This window comes from Anolis sagrei, chromosome 1 (assembly GCF_037176765.1).
Source record: "Anolis sagrei isolate rAnoSag1 chromosome 1, rAnoSag1.mat, whole genome shotgun sequence".
Lineage (NCBI taxonomy): Eukaryota > Metazoa > Chordata > Lepidosauria > Squamata > Dactyloidae > Anolis > Anolis sagrei.
In genome coordinates, this window is record NC_090021.1 from 265013301 (window position 1) to 265037732 (window position 24432).

General features: G+C 37.2%; 1 protein-coding gene across 3 annotated transcripts in view; it reads right to left on the minus strand.

Moving 5' to 3' along the window:
• NAV2 (neuron navigator 2) overlaps positions 1-24432 on the minus strand; it is a 282686-nt gene that overhangs the window by 54130 nt on the left and 204124 nt on the right. For all 3 annotated transcript variants that reach the window (XM_060765681.2, XM_060765628.2, XM_067462702.1), the window contains 4 exons: positions 9993-10131; positions 4353-4644; positions 1239-1938; positions 430-897 (listed from right to left, as the gene is read on the minus strand). In XM_060765681.2, coding sequence (XP_060621664.2) covers positions 430-897; positions 1239-1938; positions 4353-4644; positions 9993-10131 — 1599 coding nt within the window. The remainder of the gene's footprint in view (positions 1-429; positions 898-1238; positions 1939-4352; positions 4645-9992; positions 10132-24432) is intronic.

The window sequence follows — 24432 nt, forward strand, 5'->3', positions numbered from 1 at the left end:
TTGCCACCGTTCTCAAAGACAAGGAAACAGACCTATTTATCCCCACACAGTCCATTCATTTATATGATGGTTTTTTCTTTGCAAACCCTGGATTCCTTCTGAAAAAGAATACTCGAGATTTGAGTCTAACGTGAAAACTGTGGGTGATTTGACAAATTGCTAATATTGGGAACAAAGATATACAACCTCTTAAAGAAAACAAAAAAAAATTACAGACATCACTATTTAGCATTTTCCCAAAATGAAGATAGGTGTAAACACTCAAATCTCAGACTTATCCAGACTAACATTTGCTACTCAAAACAACACTCAATCTGAGTAGAATTAATTTTCCCAAGTAAACATTTCAGCTATGGTTGTAGAAACCACATACTAATATGTCTAGATACTACACATAATAGAGATACATATTCTGAAAAATGTTCTCACCTTTCAGACAATGTTGTCTTAACGCTGTTGGTTCTAACGAAAGGTGTCAATGAATCATCTTTGGCAGCTGCAATCAAACCAGTGGAAGAGTTGTGACTCAGCCCACCTCCACTGCTTAGAGAGATATCAATGGATTCACAACTGGTGTGCAGGCTGCTGACAGATTGGTATCCAATCCCTTCTTTGCTAACAGCAGAAGAACTACTGGGATTAGTCCCCCAGGTTAAACTGTTGGAAGGAGCTGAATGAACTGAACTGGGACTAGATGCTAATGGAGATTGGTTCATGTCTGCATTTTTACTATAAAGAGGACTACTACCACCGCTGCTCAGAATGCCACTACCAGAAGGAGAATCTGGGTTCCCCTGTTGGCACATGGTCGCATGTGGATTGGAGATGACCACAGAATTTTTCATGCTTTCAGCTGTTGTGATGGGAGCTTGTTTATTAGGCTTGCCACCAAAAAGTCTGAGGAGAAAAGAAAACAAAGTCAGAAAACATACATAAAACTTCAGATGACATTTCATTTTTTAAAAAAAAATATACTGCATTTTAAAAAACGATGTTATTTAATTTTTCAAGATAATGTATAATTTTTCAAGCCATGTAATGTTTAATTTGGCTCATTTTTCAGAAGACGTGATGATCAAGAGTGATAATGTAAATGCGGATTTCTCTTGATGAAAACTTTTCAAAGAATAGAATTCAAGCATTAAAGTACAAAGGCCCAAAACACTTTCTGGATGCCTCACACCCACTGTTGCACTGTCCAACTGAAAAAAAGTCAATCAAAACAAAAGAGTACCTACCTACGCAAAGTGGGGGAAGCCACATCTGGGTATTTGACTCCTTGCTGGTGAGCTGTCTGGCCAGCACTAGAAGGTGTTTGAGATGCTGGGTTCATTTTAACAGAATTACAGGAGATGACACTTTCATTGTCTGACGAGATCCCTTTCTCTTTGTCTGTTTGGTTGACTAATCCTGGCAGAGAGCTCCCAAGGGTAATTTTAGTTGGCTCTCTCATTTTAGGAACAGGTAAGCCTGCAGACTTGCTGCTTATGTTGGAGTCTATGCTGCTGGTACTAGATCTATTGCCAGCTCCACTTCTGCTGCTGGATTTGCTGGGTCTGGGTAAACTCCGGTATTGAAGATTGGTTCGGGTACTAATTGCTAAGTAACCATCATCCTGATTCTGTGAGCCATCAACACTAGTCTTCCGACCAGTGGACCTGCCCAAGAGTCCAGATGATTTAGGGATTTTCCCCAGTGTGGCAGATCTACTCGTGATTGTTGCCCCACTAGCTGTTATCATAGTCATGCCTACAGTTGACCCACTCTGTTTCTTAAATCCAAACGCATTTGTATTAGCAACAGCTGTCCTAGAGTTGGTGGAAGGTTTTTTTGATTCGTCACCACTGCTACGTCCAGCATCTGATGGAGAACGTTTAATGTGTCCAGATTTGGGAGAAATTCTACCCTTTTCGGATACCTTGGCATCATCGGTTTTCCCTTAAAAAACAGATAACAGGTTTCAATAACAAATATTATGCACAAAGAACAGAGATATATAAATAGCATAAACATAAAAGCCACAAGAGTGCAGAAACAATTTAATCTTCCTTAATTAAATGCAAGTCTAGGATAGATAGCACTAATATGCTGAGAAATCTGGGATATAAACACTTAATTATAAATATGTTTTAATATGTGTATTTTAAAGAATGTTTTTAGGTGAATATGTTTTTTAACACATTCACTAACCCTGCCTCAAGCCATGAGGAAAGGCAGGCAAGAAATAATAATAATAATAATAATAATAATTATTATTATTATTATTATCTACTCAAAAACAAGGACAAACAATTACTGTAGGTTTTTTTCCACTGAGGGAGAAATCAAGTATTTTTGTACATTATTTGTCACATATTCAAAGTGCTGCAAAGGAAGTATTCTGCAGAGAAATACAGATTTTAATCCAGAAAATTTGTTTCCCCAAGTTGCAGACATCCAACTCACAAATGACTCACAGTTAAGAACAAGGATAAGGAAACAGGAAGTGAGAGGAATCAACCCCTAGGAAGGGAAACTCACTCCTTAAAAGAGTTGTTATGGGGGAAAAGTGTCTCAACTGAAGCTTTCTCACCAATCCTTGTTTCCACAACAAGCCAAATTTTTCAAAATCCAATTATCACAGGGAAAGAAAGTGAGGTGAAATCTTCTGAACAGGGGCAGAGAGCAGCAAAACAAACACCAGAGGGCTGTTAACCATTCTCTATGCTATCCAAAGCCATTTATGTCTGTGTGTGTGGCTAAAGCTGCACTTAAAAATGTACCTGTTCTAATGGACATACAAATTCAACTTATGAACAAACCTAGAGAACCTATCTTTTTTTGTAATATGGAAACTGCCTGTATAGAGAAAAAATTTCTTGTGATGAAAATGTTGGGGTTTTTTTCACACTATCTTTGCACAATTTCTCTGCAACACTTTGGGACAGTCAAACCTTTTGAGATCTATGATCTTAAAGTTGAGGAAATGGAAGGACAGAGATAAACCAAGAAAGGAACAAGCAGACTGGTGGCATTTCAATCAATGTAATGGAGAAGAAAAGGTAAATCTTAACTGCTGAATTTGGGTTTTTTGAAAAGAGGTCACAAGCGTACACTCAGAAAACTATGCATTGAATATGATGTTTTTGTATTTGTACAGTGCCCATAATTACTCTGTGGTAACTGTATGGAAAGGAGAGATGAATTTCTACATCACATACTGTTTAACCTGAAACTATCTTAAAACCAGAAGTGGCAAGTAAACTTCTTGTCACTTTTGGTTTTGTTGTTGTAAGTTTTTTGGGCTATAAGGCCATGTTCTAGAAGCATTCTCTCCTGCCATTTCACCTGCATCTTTTGGTTTGTTTGTGAGCATTTTGACAATTGTGTGGCCCGTGGGGGCCCTCGGTGAAACAAGCATCTCTCCTATAACTTCTTAAAGTTTACTGGTATTTTGAAAGGAAGGTCTGTTCTGCACATATACAGGCACCCCGGCAATGGGAGAAGTTAATTTCATTTTGTTCTGTTCTGGATTGTTGTAATCCCAACAACCGGATCGGTCAAAGACCAATCTACTGATGAACAATGCCACTGCCTGATTAGATGGGATGAGACAAGAGATTGCTGTGTTTAGGGAGACTTCCTTCCTCCTGCCAAAACAGCAAGCCTCCTGCTAAAGGGTACGTGCACATTGGGCCTTCTCTGTCTACAATTAATTTGCAGAACAACATGGTGTTGAAATACTTCCAGGAGCAAATTAGTTATGGCAGCAAGATCCGATCTTTACAGTGCCCTAAATTCTATTGTTAGTCCTTACTAAGTAGGCCCACTGAATCAATGGGATTTAACTACATGTTAACTCATTATTCATCAGCTGACTTAATGGGACTCTAGTCTACTCAAGACTAATAAACAGGTTGTTAGTTTGTGTTTGTTGATGAATCTGCAACTTTTAGAGAATTTTTAATCAAGTAGTTTGTTTTAAGTTTTTAAGAAAACACAACAGACAGTTCTTAAGAAAACAAGTTTTGAACTAGAAAGCTAATCAACTAAATAGATATACCAAGAAATAGGCTTATAAATTATTAACATACCCAAGGAAGTTAAAAGTTCTACCACTTAGCACAATCAGCAATACAAGAGGCATAATTCAACGCTATCATACAAAGGATATTGAGCCAGCATCTCTGCTGGCAGGAACTCTTCAATTTGGCAAAGCAGACACAGGAAAAGAGACTGATTATACTGTTCTCCATCAAAGACAAGCATAGATCAACAAGCACTTGAAATCCTGGCAGTTCAGAGGCATTTTTTCTCCTGACAGCACTAATTTTTGGCCTGCATTGCTCCCCTCTTGGCTGTACATTCCTCACCTGTTCCAGGTGTCTTCAAAGTTCCTGAAGTGGCTGCTGTTTTTGTCCTTGGCGAGGTAATGCCAACCTGAGCCGACATGCCTCGTCTCCAGGAACCCGTCTGTGAAATAACTGTGTTCTTCCTCCCAGAAGTGCTTTTATCCGATTCATCAGACACATCAGATGGATTTCTTCTCCATTTTGATCCCGGCTCCATTTTTACGCCACTGTCTGAGCCTCCATCTGATTTTTTGATTTCATCACCAGACCACAAAGAATTCCGCTCCACTTGGGAATGCTTTTCAGCATCAGTCTGAGTGGGAAAGCAGAAAAACATAAAGTTGAACTGCAATCTTATTCTTCCTCTAGGATCCAAACTCTATCCCTTAAGGAAATCTTTACTCTGTAGCCTCTCTGGCTCTCTCTTTCTCTCTGTATCCTTTCTGATGCTAAATTCATATTAATAATCAAACCCTAATCAAATGATTGTAACATGAAATTCACATATATATTTTAAAATGGAAGCAAATACAAGAAGAACAACAACCTATAAAATCATAAACATAAAGAAGTATTTACAAAGGTCATAATTGAAAAATTATCTTGGTGCCCTGCAGCTCCCTCATCCCAGCATTCCTCATAGAACCTCACACTGCAAGGCATAAACTCACTTCGAACGTGAGTTGCGAGCTTTTCCTTTGTTCTGCCTCCCTATCTCTTTGCTGGCAATTTGATCTGTGAAGCATGAAGAGGCAGCTTTTTGCAAGACTGAAAGATAAATGGGTCCTTTTCTGTTTCTGCCTCACACTAACTTTGTCATCAACTTGGGTGAGAACATTTCAGAAAGTGGCATGCTTCACAACCCCTGCTGACATTTGTGATTATGCAGAATAGCTTTTGGAAAACTACACATACAAAAATGTAGGTATTCATCAATTTAATTTGCCATTTTTTTCTCTATTCACATTAAACAAATGCCACTATTTAGGATTCTTCAGTGATAATGCCCTAAACACACACTAAAGACTAAGGACTAGGGGGAAGAACCATTTGTTGGAGTGTATGTTCACATCTGTACTCTTTGTTTGACTTTCTCTGTCTTTAAACATCGTTCTGAATGATTTGCAATTCAAATCCTACACTAGAGATCTGAAAAGCTGTTGGACCTGCTACCCACGTGGGAACCTAAAAACACAGATGCAAAGGGAATCTGTAGCTTTGTGTATTCTGTTTTCTTACGTTTTTCCCTATCTGCTTTTTTTTATTTCCTATCTTGTTTATTTTTTTAAAAAAGCATTTTAAATCACCGAATCACCTGTTTTTTGCAGAGATCATACAAATACAGTAACAAATAAAGCTGACTTGTTTTGCTGCTTTTTTATCTGCTATTGTGTGAAGGCGACTCCCATTGTAACAGCAGTAGCTAAATAACCTAAAGTCCTTCGACCTATGGTTTGTTTATCATAACAACCAACCCAGCAGGAACTAGTAAACCAGTAAAATAACATATGATTAGTTTTGGGAGCAAGACAAGTCAGAGTACTAGGTACTGCCATTTTACTAGCAGCTGGTTGATTGACTAGCATGCTGCCATGAATGATGATGACAATGATGACAACTACTTTAATCTTTATGTTCCACCTTTCCTCAAACATTGGCACCCAAACATTACAAAACATTAATGCCAATACAAATTTAAATGTAAAAAAATCAGTAACACTTATAAAAGTAAAAAATCATTCATTTAAATAGAGCATATAAAAATCAACAAAACAATTCCGGAAGGGTTGTTTTAGGTTTTTCGGGCTGTATGGCCATGTTCTAGAAGCATTCTCTCCTGACGTTTTGCCTGTATCTATGGCAGGCATACTCAGAGGTTTTGAAGTCTTTTGGAAACTAGTGAAATTGGGTTTATATATCTGTGGAAAGTCCAGGGTGGGAGAAAGAACTCTTGTCTGTTGGCGCTAGGTGTGAATGTTTCAGTTGGCCACCTTGATTAGCATTGGATGGCCTGACAGCTTTTAGGTGTCACTTGTTACTGCCTGGGGGAATCCTTTATTGAGGATTCCCTCAGGCAGGGTGTGAATCTGGAAGGGTGTGAAGACATTCCTGACAGCATTTAATTAAGCCAATCAAGTGGTAGTGGAAGCTCCTGGTTTTTATATTGGCTTTAATGTTCATATGGTTTTAATTGTGTTTGCTGTTTCAAATATTTATATTTTCAATGGGTTGTTTTAACTTTTACATTGTATGTTTCTATTCTGTTGTAACTGCCTTGGGTCTGTGCTCAGAGAAAGGTGGGATATAAATCTATCGTATACATACATTATATATAACAGTATAATATAATATAATATAATATATAAATATAAATTCATCATTAAAAGCTCATTGCACCAATTCTGAAAATCCTTCCTGGAGAGGAACTTGCAAACCTTGGGAGCATCCACTCAGTGAGTCCTCTCCCTGGAACCCACCAAATGTAACAGGGAAAATGGGAGGCTGAGAAATAGATCTCCTCCATAGGCTATAGAGTCTAAGCTTATATAGGAACCTCCGACCTCTTGGTTTTCAGTCTTGCCGGCACAAGGGTTTAACCCACTGTGCCACTGGGAGCTCCCACGTAGTGCTTAAAAGATCTTAACTAGCACTCTGAACTGTCCTCAGAAATAGAATGGTAACCAATGCCCTGTTGCAACCAGTGAGCTATATGCTCCCTGTAATAATTGAAAGTTCTTCAGGAACGGATAGTCAAAATATTTTTTTTTCCAGTACAGAGAGAACATTTCCTGTTTCAATCCATATTTGAAGTGGGATTGTGAGAAAGTCACCACTTCTAGGAACTATGTTGCACCTCCACAGAAAAGCACCCCATACACTTCTAAGGTATTATTTCAGTCTTCCAGATGCAAAATAGGATCAGTACAAATAGCTTATTTCAATCCTCTGTTAATGAATAAGAAGTGTTTCAACACATCAGCCATATATCATCAGGTTTATAGCTTGGTGCTAGCAATTTCAAATAGACATGAAATCTCAGACGCATAACCAGAGGCAAAAACCTTTTATGTAGCCACAACTATGCACTTCATGGCAAGGGAACAAAGAGTATTACATTTCATGCATCAGAGTGTTTTGAGGCAATTTAACACTTTGTGGCAACTCCACTATTATATTAAAAAGTTCTATTGAAATGGTTTTAGGCTCTAGCAAAAAGGTGCTTTGAGGAACGCAGTAGTAGTATTACACAGAAATATGTACAAAAAAGCAATGGATAGAAAATGTGGCCTTCCATTTAGGAAAATCTCAGAATATTGAAATTCCCAAAACAGTTTTAGATTTAGAAGATGTGGAAGAAAAAAAGAAGAGCACGAAAGAGAGAAATAAATGCTATTGTTACAGAAAATCAGAGAAAAAAATTACTGTACACTTCCGAATGTCATACTGAGCCAACATTTTCCTTCCGTATTTAGTTTGTTGGCTAGATTGACTGAAAACCTGATGAATGCCACCTACAGACATAATTTTCTTGTGAAAAGGTGCCAAAAAAAGGATGGCCTGTAATAACATGCAGTCTTGGGAAATTATAATACATTTCATTAAGTAACATGTGTTTACATTTCCTCTGAGAGTGTTATAATCGTCAAGCTTTTATGTGAACTTACAGTAATTAAAATACTGTTGCTTAAATGAATAATGCATTGTGCCTTACCAGCATCAAACTAAAAGAAGAATGTTCTAAATATACATGATATTAATCCCCCTTTAAAGGTTCAGCAACTAGGACAGAATCCATTTGGATATCTCAATGGATCCCACTGCTTCTGCCAGCTCCAGAGGGTTTCCCAGCTACCCAGAACAAATGGAGGGCTGCAGGAAGGAGTCACACTTGAGGTGGAAAGGAGAATCCACTTAAAATTCTCAAATGGATCCTGGCCCTAACTGATATCATCTGTGGAAGTTGAAAAGTCATAACTCCACGGCACAACTATCCCACTTTACAAATTTTAGAGCCGAGATAACTGGCTCTGTCCATGGCGTCTGTGAGTGAGTAGATTAGCATATAAATGTATAAAACTGTAATGTAGAGCCCCAGTGAGATTAGCTTTTTCTGATAATAAACAAGAGACCTCATGCATATAGTTCTATTAGTTCTTCTGCATTGCCCTCATCTGATCCAGGAGGTCCTCCAATGATCTAGATAAGATCTAGAGGGCATACAAAGACCTCTATAAAAGGAGAAATCTGTTCCACCCAAATGGGTGACAAATTTCAGCATTTTCATATTATTGTTGGGCACATGGACATTACTGTATACAAACTTTCATATATAAGACCTTTATAATATTCATCATAAAAGCAAGGGGTTGGACTTCTAGCATGGGCAGATCATTTCTGGTCCTGCTCCCTCTCCTGATATAGATTCGGCAGGGCTCTAAACTCTAATCACTTTTCTATAACTATACAATTTCAAGAGAATTCCAGATATATTCCCTACTTGCTCAATCCCAAATGATTCCATCCCTTTAATTTAGGCCCCTAACACATTTTATAGCAATCAGAAAAAACTGTGCAATCATAGGGACACAGGCAACTATGTTAAACTGAGTTCAGACCACTAGTCTATTCTGCACAACACAATCAGTTTTAAATAGCAGTGGTTCTCTTGTGCCTCAGGCAGAATTATTTCTGAGCCCAATGCAAAGATCTCTCTTATTCCCTGGCAGTCTTCAATCACTGACGCTGGTTAGGGAGAATGACTGATATGATGAAAGAGAAGAAAGTTTGCATGTATATCATTTGTTCACAGGTGACTTATAAGCCATCTGGAATGATCAAAATAAGCAACAAAAAATAGAAGTAATTCATAAACAAACAAAATAGTGTAGTTATAAAACAAATGACATGTCAATCATCATAATGTACCAGCACAGACAGTTCATTATTCTGATCCAGTTTTACCATTATCAGCCTGTTACGTTGAGAATCAATCAGGAATTACCAGAACTGAGATCTCTTGTCATGCATTAGAATAATCTTTCTGATATGTTCAATGAGGTGAGTGCCTAGTAAATGAGTTAAACATTTTGGCCTTGATATTGCAAAAATTTGATTCTGCAACAAGCAATGAAATGGACAGGGTCACATGTTTCTGAAGGGATCTGAATACCTTTGAAACTTCAGGCAGTCCCCGAGTTACAAATACCTGACTTACAAATGACCCGTAGTTAAGAAGGGGTGTGTGTGTGACACAACAGGAAGTGGGAGAAATCTACCCCTTAAAATGGAAATTTTCTCCTGAAAGAGATATCATGGGGAAAAGGTGTCCCCACTGAAGCTTTCTCGCCAATCCTTGTTTCCACAACAAGCCAAATTTTTCAAAATCCAGTTATCAAAGGGACAGAAATTGAGGGGAAATCTTCTGAACAGAGGAACAAACAGCAAGACAAACAGCACAGGGGTGTTAACCCTTCCCTATGCTATCCAAAGCTTACACATACACAAGCACACACATATAGCTGGAACAACACTTAAAATGTACCTGTTCCAGTTTACATACAAATTCATCTTAAGAACAAACATACAGAATCTATCTTGTTTGTAACTTGGGAACTACCTGTATTATATTGAAATGAAGAGAAAAAAGAAAAAAAAACTTACCTGGGAATCTAGGTTCTTACGGGAGGATGCAGGTGTGTTCGCATAGGAGCTGATAGAGGAGCTGGTGTTAATGTCATCAGTGCTGAGATTATCTATGGTGTCGCTAATCCCACTGCTGACAGAACTGCTGTCATCCCAGCTGAGGAGAAATGGGAAAACCCATAATAAATAACTCAAATAAGTAATTCCCACAGCAACCAAGAAGTAAAAAAAATGTAAAGGTTGGCAGGGCTTTTAAAAAATTAGGAATTTACAGCAATTATGGATTTATCAACAATTTCAAATATAATTAACAGATATCCTAGAGAAAACTTTCACAGTCTTGCTGATGTTGATTTCAAAAGTAAAACACTACTTTTTATTATGGTGACTCTGATAGAACACATAATTTCCCTAGTTTAACAACAGAAAGTTGACATAAAAATAAAAATAAAAGAGGAGTGATAATTTGGAGAAAGGAAGGTGATGTTGTACATTCCAGATCTGAAACTAGCTTTTTGTTATGCCCAGAGTCACATTTTCTTGCTTCTTTATTTGCTTATTAATTATCTATTAAGTATTGTAATACAAAATCCACTTTTGATGGCATTAGAGGCAGAGGACCTCTATGAAAGTGGGAAAACAATGAAATAAAAGAACACTTTTATTTTCACCTGAGAGAACAGCTCTCCAGGAATTTTTAGGTTCCTTTGGCAACTCAATGGTCAACTTCCACCATATATATGCCCCGAAGGACCTAGAGCAGGGGTCCTCAAACTTTTAAAACAGAGGGCCAGGACACAGTCTCTCAAACAGTTGGAGGGCCGGATTATAATTTGAAAGAAAAAACATGAATGAATTCCTATGGACACTGCACATATCTCATTTGAGTGCAAACAACACTTAAAAATACAATAATTAAAATGAAGAACAATTTTAACAAATATAAACTTGTTAGTATTTCAATGGGAAGGGTGGGCCTGATGAGATAGGATTGTTGTTGTGGTGGTGGTGTTGTGCTTTCAAGTTGTTTCAGACTTAGGTTGACCCTGAGCGAGGGCTGGGTAAATGACCTTGGAGGGCCGCATCCGGCCCTTAATTTGAGGACCCCTGACCTAGCGAATCCTGGACAAGTGTTCTCTATGTTTCTATCTTCTGCCAAAAGTTGACCACAGAATCCTTTTGGAGGTCCAAGAGATTCCTAAAGATAACAAGCCAATCAAATCTCCACATAATCAACTCTAAAAAAGTTAAACTTGCAAATGTAGAGGACCAACTGTATTTGTATCCCAGTTGTTTATTGTATTTGCTATTAATACAAAAACATGAAGTAAACAATTATTATTTTCAATTACAGATTATCAAAATAGGATTCCTCCATGAAAAACAGAACTCTCTAGACCAAGGTCACCACTCCCAATATTGGGCTCTTATTTGTATAAATAATATATCTTTTCTGAGTTGTTCAAGAACCTAAACCATAAGTTGCTCTAGGAAGTTTCCCATTATGAGTAGTTCCTAATGGGAAAACAGATATATTAAGCAATTAAATGAAGTGCTACACAAATGAATTTGTTGTATATACATCCACAAAAAGATAAGTGTTACACTCTCTGTGTGGTAACACTTAGCTTTCTTCACTTTCAGTGTGAGAAAAAGCATAATACACAAAATTGTCCTTAAGAAGTGACAAAATACAACTAAGAAATAAAGAGCAATAAAGACCAAGCAAATCTTGATCTTTATTGGTTTGATGAAGAAGACTCCTACATAAAGAGCCCAAAACAATCTCTCTTCTACAAGCCCCTCTTCTTAAGGGTACCTGTCAGAAGGATATCCCTTTCATCAAGCCTCTCCACACCTAATACGCACAATTACTTCTCAACTCAGGGGTGGGAGAGTGAAGCAGAAATTCATTCAAAGGCTGCCAGCTGGCTTCAGTTTCTAGAATTTCCACCAATGAGTGATTGTATCCCTCATCTAGTAAATAATCTTGCCAACGGTTACACTGAATGCTAAAACAAGGAGCGCTATTCAAGACTAGCAACTTTAAGCATGAGACTTACGTTTTGAAAATCCTCTGAACATTAAATCTAACCCACATCGCAACTGCATAATGTAATAGAAAAGTTGTAACTGCTAAAATATGAACTGCATTAAATATGAACTGCTAATAGAGAGATTTGGAAACAGGAATTTAATATTCATAAAGCCTTTGGAGCATGCTCAAGGGAATTATTAGAGAATGATCCAGCTGTTTGCAGTATGTTCTGGGGTATATCATGTCATGAACAGCTGGGACAGACAGACTCTCTACACATCCCTCTGGGATTAAGTTTCATCAGTTTCAATAGAATTTACTTCAGACTAAGGACCTGTTCAAATGCAGTATTTCCTATTTCAAAATCATAATTTTGTGATGTTGAATGTTCTGAGAATGTACAGGCTCCGGCCTCCCTTTTCACACTTAAGATTTCCTCCCCTTTCTTCTGTGGTTCAGATTAACCACTTTTCCACCATACCATTTCAACACTAGCCTGCTGTAAATTCCCAAGACCCAATTAAAATCAACCATGGTTTTCCACCCTGTTGTCAACCAGTAAAAAGGTAACTGCTTGAGCAGTAAAAAGGTAACTGCTTGAGCATTTCTTGTTTGAATGGACACCCCCACTTGGGTCCCTCTAACGTAGTGACAGGCAATTGTGGTAGGACCAGGGATTGATTTTCTGACTCTAGGACACTTCTTTGAGCTTGGCCTAAAAGGCCAAAAACAAAATAGAAAAAAATGTGGAAGTTGGGAAAGTCTGTTAGTGGCTTTTTCAATTTTTTTCAAGATCAAATGGTAAGGCCTACAAGCTATCTAAAAGGAGAACTCCTATTCCTGGACACTTCAAGGAGAAGCAATTCATATATATGCATTTCTCTGTGTGACTAGTGCATGTGCACAGATAGAGAGTTGCTGTTGTGTGCCCTCAAGTCACTTCTGACTCTGGCAGAGAGATAGATATTGGCCAAAGTCACTCCCCTGGCTTACGTTTTGTACACTTCTGGTCTAAATGAAGACCAGGGGATGGACAGGAATTAATATTTTTACAGTAGGTAATCTATTGAAAATTTATACACGAGTTTAAAATTTAGACAAGTATTTTAAGAGGATCCCTCTCAACATATATATAATTAATATAAGGTGTTTTTTTGGGGGGGAGGGGGGTTGTAGGTTTTAGTGAATAAAATATTATTCCCTTTTAAATTAATTTTCTATCTCTGGTTTCAATATAATCCACATAAGTTTCCAAAGAAAGGGGGGGGGGTTGCAGTTTTTCAAACCTGAATTGCATAATTAGATTTGTTTTCAACAAGTTCCTTTTATCAAGTGACTTCATCCCCCACCCCATGTTTCAGCATCTAAGTGGTTAAATTCAAAAGGAAGGAAGAAAGGAAAGGAAAATGTAACAGCCCTCTTAATTACAGCATTCCAAAGCCTGTGAGCAATGATAGAATCTTTGCAATTTAGTTGGGGCAATTAATAACTTCTGATGTCAACAAAAATCTATTCAGCCATAACATGAGACCCTATACATTTCCTTTGATTCACTTGATCAATCTACTTTGTACACTGGGATATATGTGATTTCTTAGCATTGCTTCATATCCTATATTAATGGAAAACACAGGTTTAAAAAAGCCAGGAAATGAAGTTAAATTATAATTTGTTAAACAAAAAAAAATGGAAAGAAAGTATTTCCTACTCAAAAATTAAGTACCACCCCATCCTACAGTTCCTCAAAACCTGCAAGTTATAAGCAAAACGATTTTAAAAACGTGAAAAGTAAACAATAGTGACTCTACCTGGCACCTTGAAATTAACTAAAAATGTTCCCTATAACATCTCTAAAGGTCAGCCTCTGTAGCTTTCTGTAAGCACAGATTTGGAAAAATATGTCAAACCATCCAGTTTCCTGTATATAAGAATCTCACTACCCTAGTATACCAAGCAACAGTATACCTGCATATAAGAATCTCCCTACCTTAGTATACCAAGAATTCAACTACCCTAGTATACCAAGCAACCAAGAAAGAAGAACATTACAAAACTGTGGTATGCTGCAAAGGTGATTTCAGACACAGATGAGTGTAGCAATCAAAATCAAAAGAAGACACAGGCTAATATAGCTTTTACTATAAAGTTTCAATCAAGTCATTCCATTGTGAATCTTACCTTTATGAAATTTTAAACTACTGAGTTGACTTCTATGAGCATTGTTTTTGACTAAATCTGAATCCAGCCCATTGTCTTCAATCTCATAGTAGCCACATTTTTAACCTTGTCAAAAATCACAATTTACCCTGTCCTTTTTATATTATTGTTGCAAAAAAAAAAATCTGCATTGAAGATGTACTTTGAAAGATGTGGTTTTCTCAATGCCATCCACTGAATGAGGTGTCACATCTAAAATTCAAGAACTAAGCTCAGCACCCAAACTCTCCACGCTAGGTTTTTTTTCCAGAATTCTTTGTAAGGAATAGCTTCTTCCACACATTGAACAATAAGGTTTAATTTGTTTAATTTGTCCTACATTTCACTTCCACTGTGAAGATCAGTTTTGGAAAACATAGCACATTTACACAGAATTCTAAGTGTCCATGGGACTGTGCCAAAAATAATTTATCCATAAATCATCAATGGAGGATGATGCTCTGGGTCTCCAAGCATTACTCTATTAGTCACTTATGGATTATAGTCATTCTTCTTAAATATAATTTCCCAAGCCCTGAATAACAGTACTATTTGCAAAGTACATTTTTGATATGAAGTTGCTAACTAGTGAAAAGTTGGCTTGTCAAGTGTTCCTGAGCTGGCAATGGCTCAAAAGGGCATTGTTTTCCACACATAATATCACATTCCTCCCATGCCAAAATGACTGTTTATGAACCTTGCCAATTTCTGAATGTTCATTGCAGCCAACCACAGGAATGTAGTCTTTGAGAAAGTATTATAACAAAACGGATGCTTTTCAAGAACTGTACGTGGAACATATAAACTCTGTTCCCAATCTGTGCAACTACTGAAAGTTTTGATAAAACACATTCTGTGCATTGGTGAATTTAATACTGATTGGTTCTTTTATCTAAAATAATTATTACTACGGATATTTTGCCTGCATTTAATTTTTCTAATGGGAATAGTAATATGTGTGTAAATGCCTTTAAAATGCCATCCCAATTATAAAGGGATATGAGATGTGCATTACGTGAAGTACCTGGTTGCACTGTAGTTGTTTAAGTTCAAATTCTCTTCCAAGATAAAAGCAAAGGCTTGCTTACTTTACCAGGAAGAGGGAAGGAAAGGTGCAAAGTACCCATGAAGCACATATGGCATTCCAAATTGAAACTAGGTGATTATCCCTTTATCCCTAATACAAGAACTATTCGTTTGTTAAGAAGAGATTGAAAAACTCTGAGGATAAAAGAGACCTCTTAAAATCTTCTTCTAAGAAGAGAAAAGGCACAGGACCTTTTAAACTGAACTATAAGAGATGAGAGAATAGCTGTTTTCATGTGGGACTCCACCAGATAGTGGCATAATGGAACAAGGAATTCCAGGAAAGATTTAACAATAATAACAACAACAGTTCCAGGAAAGATTTAACAATAATAACAACAACAAAGTGAAAGTCAAAGCAAAATGTTGTCTGTAGAGCAAGCTACTTTCCGATGAAGGTTACATTCAGGGTCAGTATGATCTTACTGCTAAGAAGTAAAAGTATTTTGAAAGCACTTTTGTTCAAGGTACCTAAATACCCTAAAGACACCAGATCCCATCTGATCTTGAAAGCTAGCAGAGTCAGACCTTGTTAGAACTTGGATTAGAAACCACCAACAAATAATACATTTAAGAGGAAGGACCTGGAAAAACCATCCCTAGCATAACAAAATCCTATAAAATTCACAGGGCTGCTGAAATTTGACAGGTGGCTTGAAGGTACACAAACATTGTTCAAAAAGATTACTGTTCAGAGGTGTGACATTTGAGTTTACATTTGTTAATATGATCCATTTCAGAAAACAACTGAAATATAAATGCTCACTGGCACCTAAAATAGCGAAATATATTACATTTTATACCTGGGCTCTTGGTGTCAGTTCAAAATGGAAGCTGCTTCCAAAGTATACCACTTAGCTGTTCAATAATCCTGTTACACTGCATTATCCCTGGTTTTAGAAAACAACAACTTGGGACTCTCTTCCTTAAACACATCACGGAGCATACCGAAAATAAATGAAAACATGGCTATCTGCTGTTACATGGAGCATGTCATTCCCTGTTCCAGCAGCTCTGCTGGCTGCTGTGTTTCCAGGCAGAATTCAAAATGCTGGTTATGATAGATAAAGCCCCCACAGCTTAGGTCTAGGATGTTAGACAGACCCATTTATATCAGTATACACCAATATTTTTTTAGAACTGGATTAATACTGTATTGAGATGGGATACAGACTCTCCTCATCTCACCTGATTATTATGATTTGAAAATACTGCGCCTTGACTCATCCCACCATGGAAAGCTACATCACTCTATGACCTTTTAAAAAGTATAGTTGCTGATGGAATGCATACAGATTTTCCAATCACATTCAAAAACGCCGCTTCAGCAACAGAAGAATCCATATTATTTCAAAAGACACAATTAGAATTCAGTCTGTAAATAATACGTTTCTGCAATGCTTTGCAGATGGATTCCGACAGAATGGGGCAAATGTCATGTGATGGGACCCATTCAGAATCATTCTCAAACTGTCTCAGAAACAAGACTATTTCCAAATGTGATAAGGTCCCACATATTCTCACATTAGCTTGACTAGTGCCTGCAATTCACAGGAGAGGTCCTACTTTCAGTTCCACCAAATTTGCAGCTACCGTTCATGTTTTTATATGTAATCATTGTAATTTGCAAGCCACACTGAGTCTTAAATCTGAGGAAAAGGGATAATGATAGTGGTGGTGATATATACTTATTACTTCTCAGTTACTTCATACATAAGATAAAGATGGGTGTTTCCTATAAAAACTCAAGCTGTAAAAAAGCAAGTTAATGTTGAAGAAGAATGTCAATTGGCTTAGTAATATTTAACTCTTTATTAGATCGTGGACTTTTATTTTTGTGCGAAACATGTGCCGAAAATGTCATGGACTGTATGTGATTTTGAGCATATCAAGTAACTGAAGATAGAAAAGATCAAAGGAATACTTTGAAGGCAATAAAAATACCTGGAAAAAAGAGGGCACTGTGCAACATTTGAATATGCTGAGTAGAAACCAGGCTTCCATTATTCTTTTCTACTAAGTTGTTCTCTCTGGTGTTCTTTTAAATCATTAACTACAACTTTAGGAAAAACAGGACTAACAGCAGATCTAAATGATAGAATCTACTATCTAAATCAAGGATGGGCAGATGGTAGATTATAATCTGGGTTATAATGTAGTAGATCAGAAAACGTTTCTGGCTCCAAATATCCAACCATTGAAGAAATTTTAGAAGATTTTCTTGTTGAAACTGAATTACTGAAGACAAGCAGAGATGGGGGTGGGGAGGACAGATGCCTTTTGTAAAAAAGGATATGTGAACCTGTACCTAGTGTAGATTTATGTACCCTTGGCTGAAAGTAGTACAGCCACAGAGCATTTAGTACCCCGTATCAAAAGTATTCTAAAATATTATTATCATAATAATCACCAAAAATGACCATAAAACTTGCTACTGATTCTTTAAAAAATTGAGATATTTTTCATATTTGAAATCTTAAAATCAGAGCAATACATCATCTGTTTGTATTTGAGTTGCATTAAGAATCCTTCCACAGACAGTGTTTATAATCTTAATCCGGAATTAAGCATTTGGATGGGAGACTGCCACTGATTCCAGAGGAAGGAACTGGCAACACTACCTCTAAGTTTTCCTTGTCTAAGAAAACCCTATGAAATTCATGAGGTTCCCATAGGCTACGTGAAAGCACACACACAAACACAGAATTGTATTATGTGGCAAACAGTTAACTGGTAGAACTTGTTTTCTGGGACCTATTCAGCCCAGATTTGCTTAAGAATGCAAACTGCCTTAAGGGAAGAGATAAATCAGGAAACTGTAAAGTGTCAAACCCAAGAGTCAGATTAGTACTATCTGACCGAGATTTCAAAAGGAGATAGATACCACCTTCCTGACAATTGCCCCATTTACAAAGTCTGAGGTTGTTAAATTCAAAAGCCTTTTTGCAATTCTTGTTGGTGAGATCAACATCAGGGAAACACTGGGGAAAACATGATGGTGGAGGACTGATGTTTGGCACAATCTAACTAAACTGATCTACTGTATGAGAGATTTAACTGAAATAAAAAGGATTTAGAAGTGTTTATATTCTTTGACTGATTCAGAACTATTTACTAATGAACAATATTGAATGAGTGATATTTAAGTCTCTCAAAGCAGCTTACATCTATATTTATCTATCTATACCATAATAAAAGTCAAAGTTTGTTTATATGTTTGTATTTTCCAAGATGGCTCCACATGTCAGGGTCACTCCCACCAACAATGGATCTGGACCAACCTGGCCCACAGATGCCCCATGACCAACACAACATACTGGAGGGGTTTGAGGCAGATGGACCTTGGTTCCGGGTGTTACAATTCACCAACACCCAGAGACTACTCTGCCAACGATAGATCTGGGCCAAACTTGACAAACACATCCAATATGGCGAACTTTGTTTTTGTGGGACATCCTGCAGCACATTTTCCTATGGTTTTTTAACAACAATTTTAGTTTTATGACTGCCACAAACTATGTGGAATTGATTGAGGCACAGTCACTGAAAAACTATAGCAAAATGTGCTGCAGGTTTCCCGCAAAAACAAATCCATGTTTTATGGTAGAACTAATTAGGAAATAACATTTCCAACCCAGGAACAAAAATAATGTTGTTTATTTATTTATCTTATTTATATCCCACCTTTCTCTACGCCGAGGGGGACTCAAGGATGCTTACAACTGCACCTCCATGGTGCCTTAAAACATACCACATCAGTTAAAACGTAAGTTAAACATTAAAACATAAGCATAATAAAAATACATTTCAATGTGTTTTCACAAAATAAGTTTCAGACTGTAGCTAAAATGTGGCAGGCAACCTACCTACAGCCTTATTTTCCATTGCCAATACTTAAATATAGTAGAGTCTTTATTATTTCACATCTAGTGCTAATGTTGACACAGTGGAATGTAAATTAAACCACTGTCACCAACATTTTTGCCACAGCAGAATTAGTGTATTACTGACTGAAAGAATGAACATTCTTACTGAATGTACATGTGTGATATGATTTATGGCCTGTATCTCCAGGACTGCTTCATGCTAAATAAATATTTTTTCTCTCCAAAATGCCACCATGTTGACATAAAAACTTCTAAAATGCATCCATGGTACAAGTATTGCTCTTTCTGTTCAGCTCAGCTTACATTACTTCTCAATTTTCAGTTTAAATTTCATTAAACTCTACAAGCACATTATTATTACAATATAGAGTGAATTTCCCTTCCTAGGCGTAGATTTCTCTCACTTCATGTTGTCCCACCCACCGTTCTGAACTATGAGTCATTTGTAAATCGGATGTTTGTAACTTGGAGACAGCCTGCATTATAAAAGGTCATAGGATTACAATTCTTTGCTCAATGACCGTATTCCCAGCAACAGGGTGGTAGTGCTTATAAACCTAAATCCCAGAGATAAAAACCCTGAGCCTGGTCTAGTAGGATCAAAAAGAGCAATTGTCAAGAGAAGAGGAAAATACCACAGTCCTATATGACAATACCTAAGCTACAACCTGTGGCCAAATGCCAAAATACCGTACATGGGAATTCTTGAGTCTCTCTCGCTACTAAAAAGCCCTGTCAAAATTGTAGCTATGCTGAATTTAGTCCGGTTCATACACATACAAAGATAATCCATTTGTGTATTTAAAATATTTCTACAATTGGACAGTTTCCAGGGCAGGTCTGATAATAACACAATCGAAATATTCCTTCTGGGATTGCTTGGGGGATAAATGTTTAGGCTGGGAAAGGAACTTCTGTACAATTCCATACTCAGATGCTTGTAGAGTCAGCATACCTTAGAATCATAGAATCATAGAGTTGAAAGAGACCTCATGGGCCATTCAGTCCAACCCCCTGCCAAGAAGCAGGAATACTGCATTAAAAGCACCCCTGACAGATGGCCATCCAGCCTCTGTTTAAAAACCTCAAAAGAAGGAGCCTCCACCACACTCCGGGGCAGAGAGTTCCACTGCTGAACGGCTCTCACAGTCAGAAAGTTCTTCCTCATGTTCAGATGGAATCACCTTTCTTGTAGTTTGAAGCCATTGTTCCATTGCATCCTAGTCTCCAGGGAAGCAGAAAACAAGCTTGTTCTCTCCTCCCTGTGACTTCCTCTCACATATTTATACATGGCTATCGTATCTCCTCTCAGCCTTCTCCAGGCTAAACATGCCCAGCTCCTTAAGCTGCTCCTCATAGGGCTTGTTCTCCAGACCCTTGATGATTTTAGTCACCCTCCTCTGGACACATTCCAGCTTGTCAACATCTCTCTTCAATTGTGGTGCCCAGAATTGGACACAATATTCCAGGTGTGGTCTAACCAAGGCGGAATAGAGGGGTAGCATTACTTTCCTCTTAGATTGTATGTCTTTGGCAGGGGCTTTATTTTTATATAATGCTATATACTCTGATCATGCCAAATAAATACTAATAACAATGATGTTTGGTAGAGTGGAAAGCAGTGGGAAAAGAGGAAGTTTACATTACAAGTAGATTGACTCACTCAAAGAAGCCACGACCCTGAACTTGCAAGTCCTGAGCAGAAAACGGCCAGGGCTCTTTAGTTTATCTTATTCATAAAGTTGCCATATGTCGCAGGCAAGTTGGCAGAAAATAATAACAGTAAGCTAACTCTTTATCTTTCTATCTTCCTAAAGTAAAAGTAAATTTAGGATAAATTCAGCCTGAGTCCTTGTCATTCATTCCATGCCATGCTTAATTCCATATTATCACCATTGGGATTTTCCTGGGTTGTTCCATTAGAAGCCACCAGAGAATAAAGGCTTCCACTTGGTGGCAGTAGTGATGATCAAAGAACAACACTGGTGTTTGGTAGTGAGAAATCGAGAATCAAAGAACAACAGTTTAGAGGTTTGCTCTTCTTCCATCAAACACTTTATTTCAAGTAACTGCTTATGGATGTGCTTGAAGCATTTTTTTTTCACTCAAACTGAGAATTATGGTTCCTCCTTCTATCTACATCATGTGCAAAGCTTATTACAGAGTACTTTGTCTTTTTAAACCTCCGCATTTTTGGAAATGGTCCTAAACACATTACATGTGTTTAGCTGAACCTTTTTACAAGGAGACTTGATATACAGGAACCCCCATCACAAGGGCCCAGTGACCCCTATTCAGAACTCTGTATTAACAGCAAAAAGGTCTGAAATGTTGCTGAGTTTATGAGAATATTTATGGTGCATCTCATGTGAACAGCCACATATCCATCTCCCCTTTTATTCTGGACAGGAGCAAGCTAACACCTGTCTAGGGATCAACTAGACTTCTACCTAGTTCAGACGTGGTTCTCAAATGTTAAATGACACAGTGATAGACTTCATCAAAAAGTGCACCTATATCAATGTTTATACATTAATAATATTTTCATTTATTTATTTCATTTATTTATTTACCGCATTTTTATCCTGCTTTTTTCATCCTGAAGACAACTCAGGGCGGCGTACAGACTGGCAACAATTAGATGCCACAACATACAAACATATATCAATTGAAAACATTTTAATATCACACAATAAAATTCATATAAAACCAGTTAAAATTATATAGACAATATCTTCCAGTTTATAACACAAATATAATTAAGCATTACCAGAGAGCCAGCGTGGTATAGTAGTTTGGGTGTTGAATCAAACTGTTTTTCTATTTCTCTGGAAACACCTGACTGCAAGATATGCCAGCATTTTACAAAGGGGTGGATAACCTTACAGAAATACAGAACAACTATACCAACACTGAGCACTATCAGTATACCAAGTTGACATATTTCTTGACTTATGTTACAATGACTAGCCCAGAGAAATCTAATATTTATTTAGCAAATCCAGAACAACAACATAGTGCTGGCCAATATAAAGGCCTATACGGCTTAGTTAGAGGCTGACAGACTATATCTCTCTGTATGGTCCTGCTTGGATCCTGAGATCCTCATGGACAATCCTGCTTTCAGAATATCACTTTTTCAGACACCTTTCTTTGATACACTGGGTACGGCCTTCTCAGTGGCGGCTCCTAGTTGATTGAAGTCTTCCTAGAAGGCTAGAATGGATTGCTTTTGGTGTTCTTCGATTTTTGTATTACAAAAGGCTTTCAAAATTGAAGGTTTTTAAGGGAAAGTGCTGCACTGTAAATGATGATATATTGTTTTAAATTGTACTAAAATGATGGATCAATGTTTACCATTTCTTAGTCTCTTCGATGTTTTTAAATATTAATAATAGTTTAATACTATTTTAATGTGGACTTTTAATGTGTTTTTTAAATTTATTGTAATAATTTTAATTTGTAAGTAACCTTAAATCCCAATCTGGGAGGGTATAAAGGTAACAGTAATTATCTTTAAATATAAAAGCTTATTTTACTATTAGGCACTAGGAAGTGAGAACATTTTGGTTTTTGTTCCTTCTAACTCCCATTCTTTCTACTCCACTTCCTTCTTTGACAAAATCTATGTGTCACCATCTTCAGAATTATTCAAATTGTTAAAGGACATTTGTACATGGCTTTACGACTCATGCACCTGTTTTACATATCAAATGTAGCCTTATCATTCATTCATTCATTCATTCTGTAATCCTGACATTTAAGGGGCTTACAAATAAATAAAAATACAGATAAACGCTCCCATAAATAAAAATATAGAAAGTTAAAACATAACTGAACTATTAAAACAAATACAAACATAACCATTAAAATCTGTGAATTGTCAAACCACTGTCTCTTCTACTGGATTTCCTAACAGAGCTTAACAACAGTTATGACACAGAAGTCACCTGCCTGAGCTCTTGCTATCAGGCTTGAATATAAATGTGCAAAGTGGGATTTTGCTACCAGACCACAAAGATTACATGATGTGCAACATTCAGGCTGGGGGCTGCAATGGAAGGAAAACCAGGTGGACAAAGCAAATTCAAACAGGATAAATTATTCTAAAGACACATGAGAGATGAAAAGCTTTCAGAGGAAGTTTCCACCTGCAGGTCAGGGCATGGATAGCAGAGGCAAACAAATGTGAAGTTACATGCATGCAATCTTCTTGATCTATCATCGCTGAATTTGCAACCCCCCCCAACCCCCCCCCAACCCCCCCCCCCCCCCAAAATCCTATGTTTATCATCACAAAAATACTGTATGAGGCACTTCTGACACAATTATATTCTCAAGACTACATAATAAACTGATGGCAGTAATGTACCTGAAATTAGATATCCAACATTAACATACATATTAGTGGAAATAATAGTCGCCTGCAAAATGCTGTATCTGTCTCTTTGTTTGAAATTAACTCAAACACATGCAGAGAGAGAGAGAGAGAGCTATTTTTAACTGGGCTTGTGAAAACATAGCTATGATGAGAATATCACAAGAAAAACAAGTGGCATAATTATAAAATTAAAATATGCAGGGTGCCCTCCAAAAAATGTATGCACCCTTTAACAATAGCTATGGTGATTATGAGTGTGTGTGTATGTGTATGAAATAATGTTTAATCAGAATTACAAATTCCATCTTGAATAATCATTTTAGGTAAGGCATTCAGATTTTTGTCCTTGAGCAGCAATACATTGCTCACATTGTCAAAGAACAGAGTTGAAAACCACACTTAAAGTCACCTCTTACAATTGTGCAACACTCCCCTACTATTTTAATTTTTAATTTTGCTAGGGGTCTAAACATTTTGGGGGTGGGTGAAAAAAATTCCAGAATTATAAATGGTTATGGATGCATGCCTTTTGGGGACAACCTATATTTGAACTGAATTGTAGCTATCTGGAGATATAAACATACATTTGAAGTATTAACAAGACATAGCCATAATTACAACTGTCACAGAATTGTGGAGATAAATTATACAGTGAAGTTACACCATTCCATAAAGACACACTTCCAGAAGCAAAAAATAATGAATAGGGAAGGATACTGATCAAATACAGCACAGCTTTCCAAACAGACGAAAGGTTTATTAACAGCATCGGAAGACGTGAACTGCCAAAACAAATCAAGGAGCTCAAAATATACAATAAATAGAAAATGCAGCTACCATTTCTCAGTGGCAACACATGATTCCCCAAAA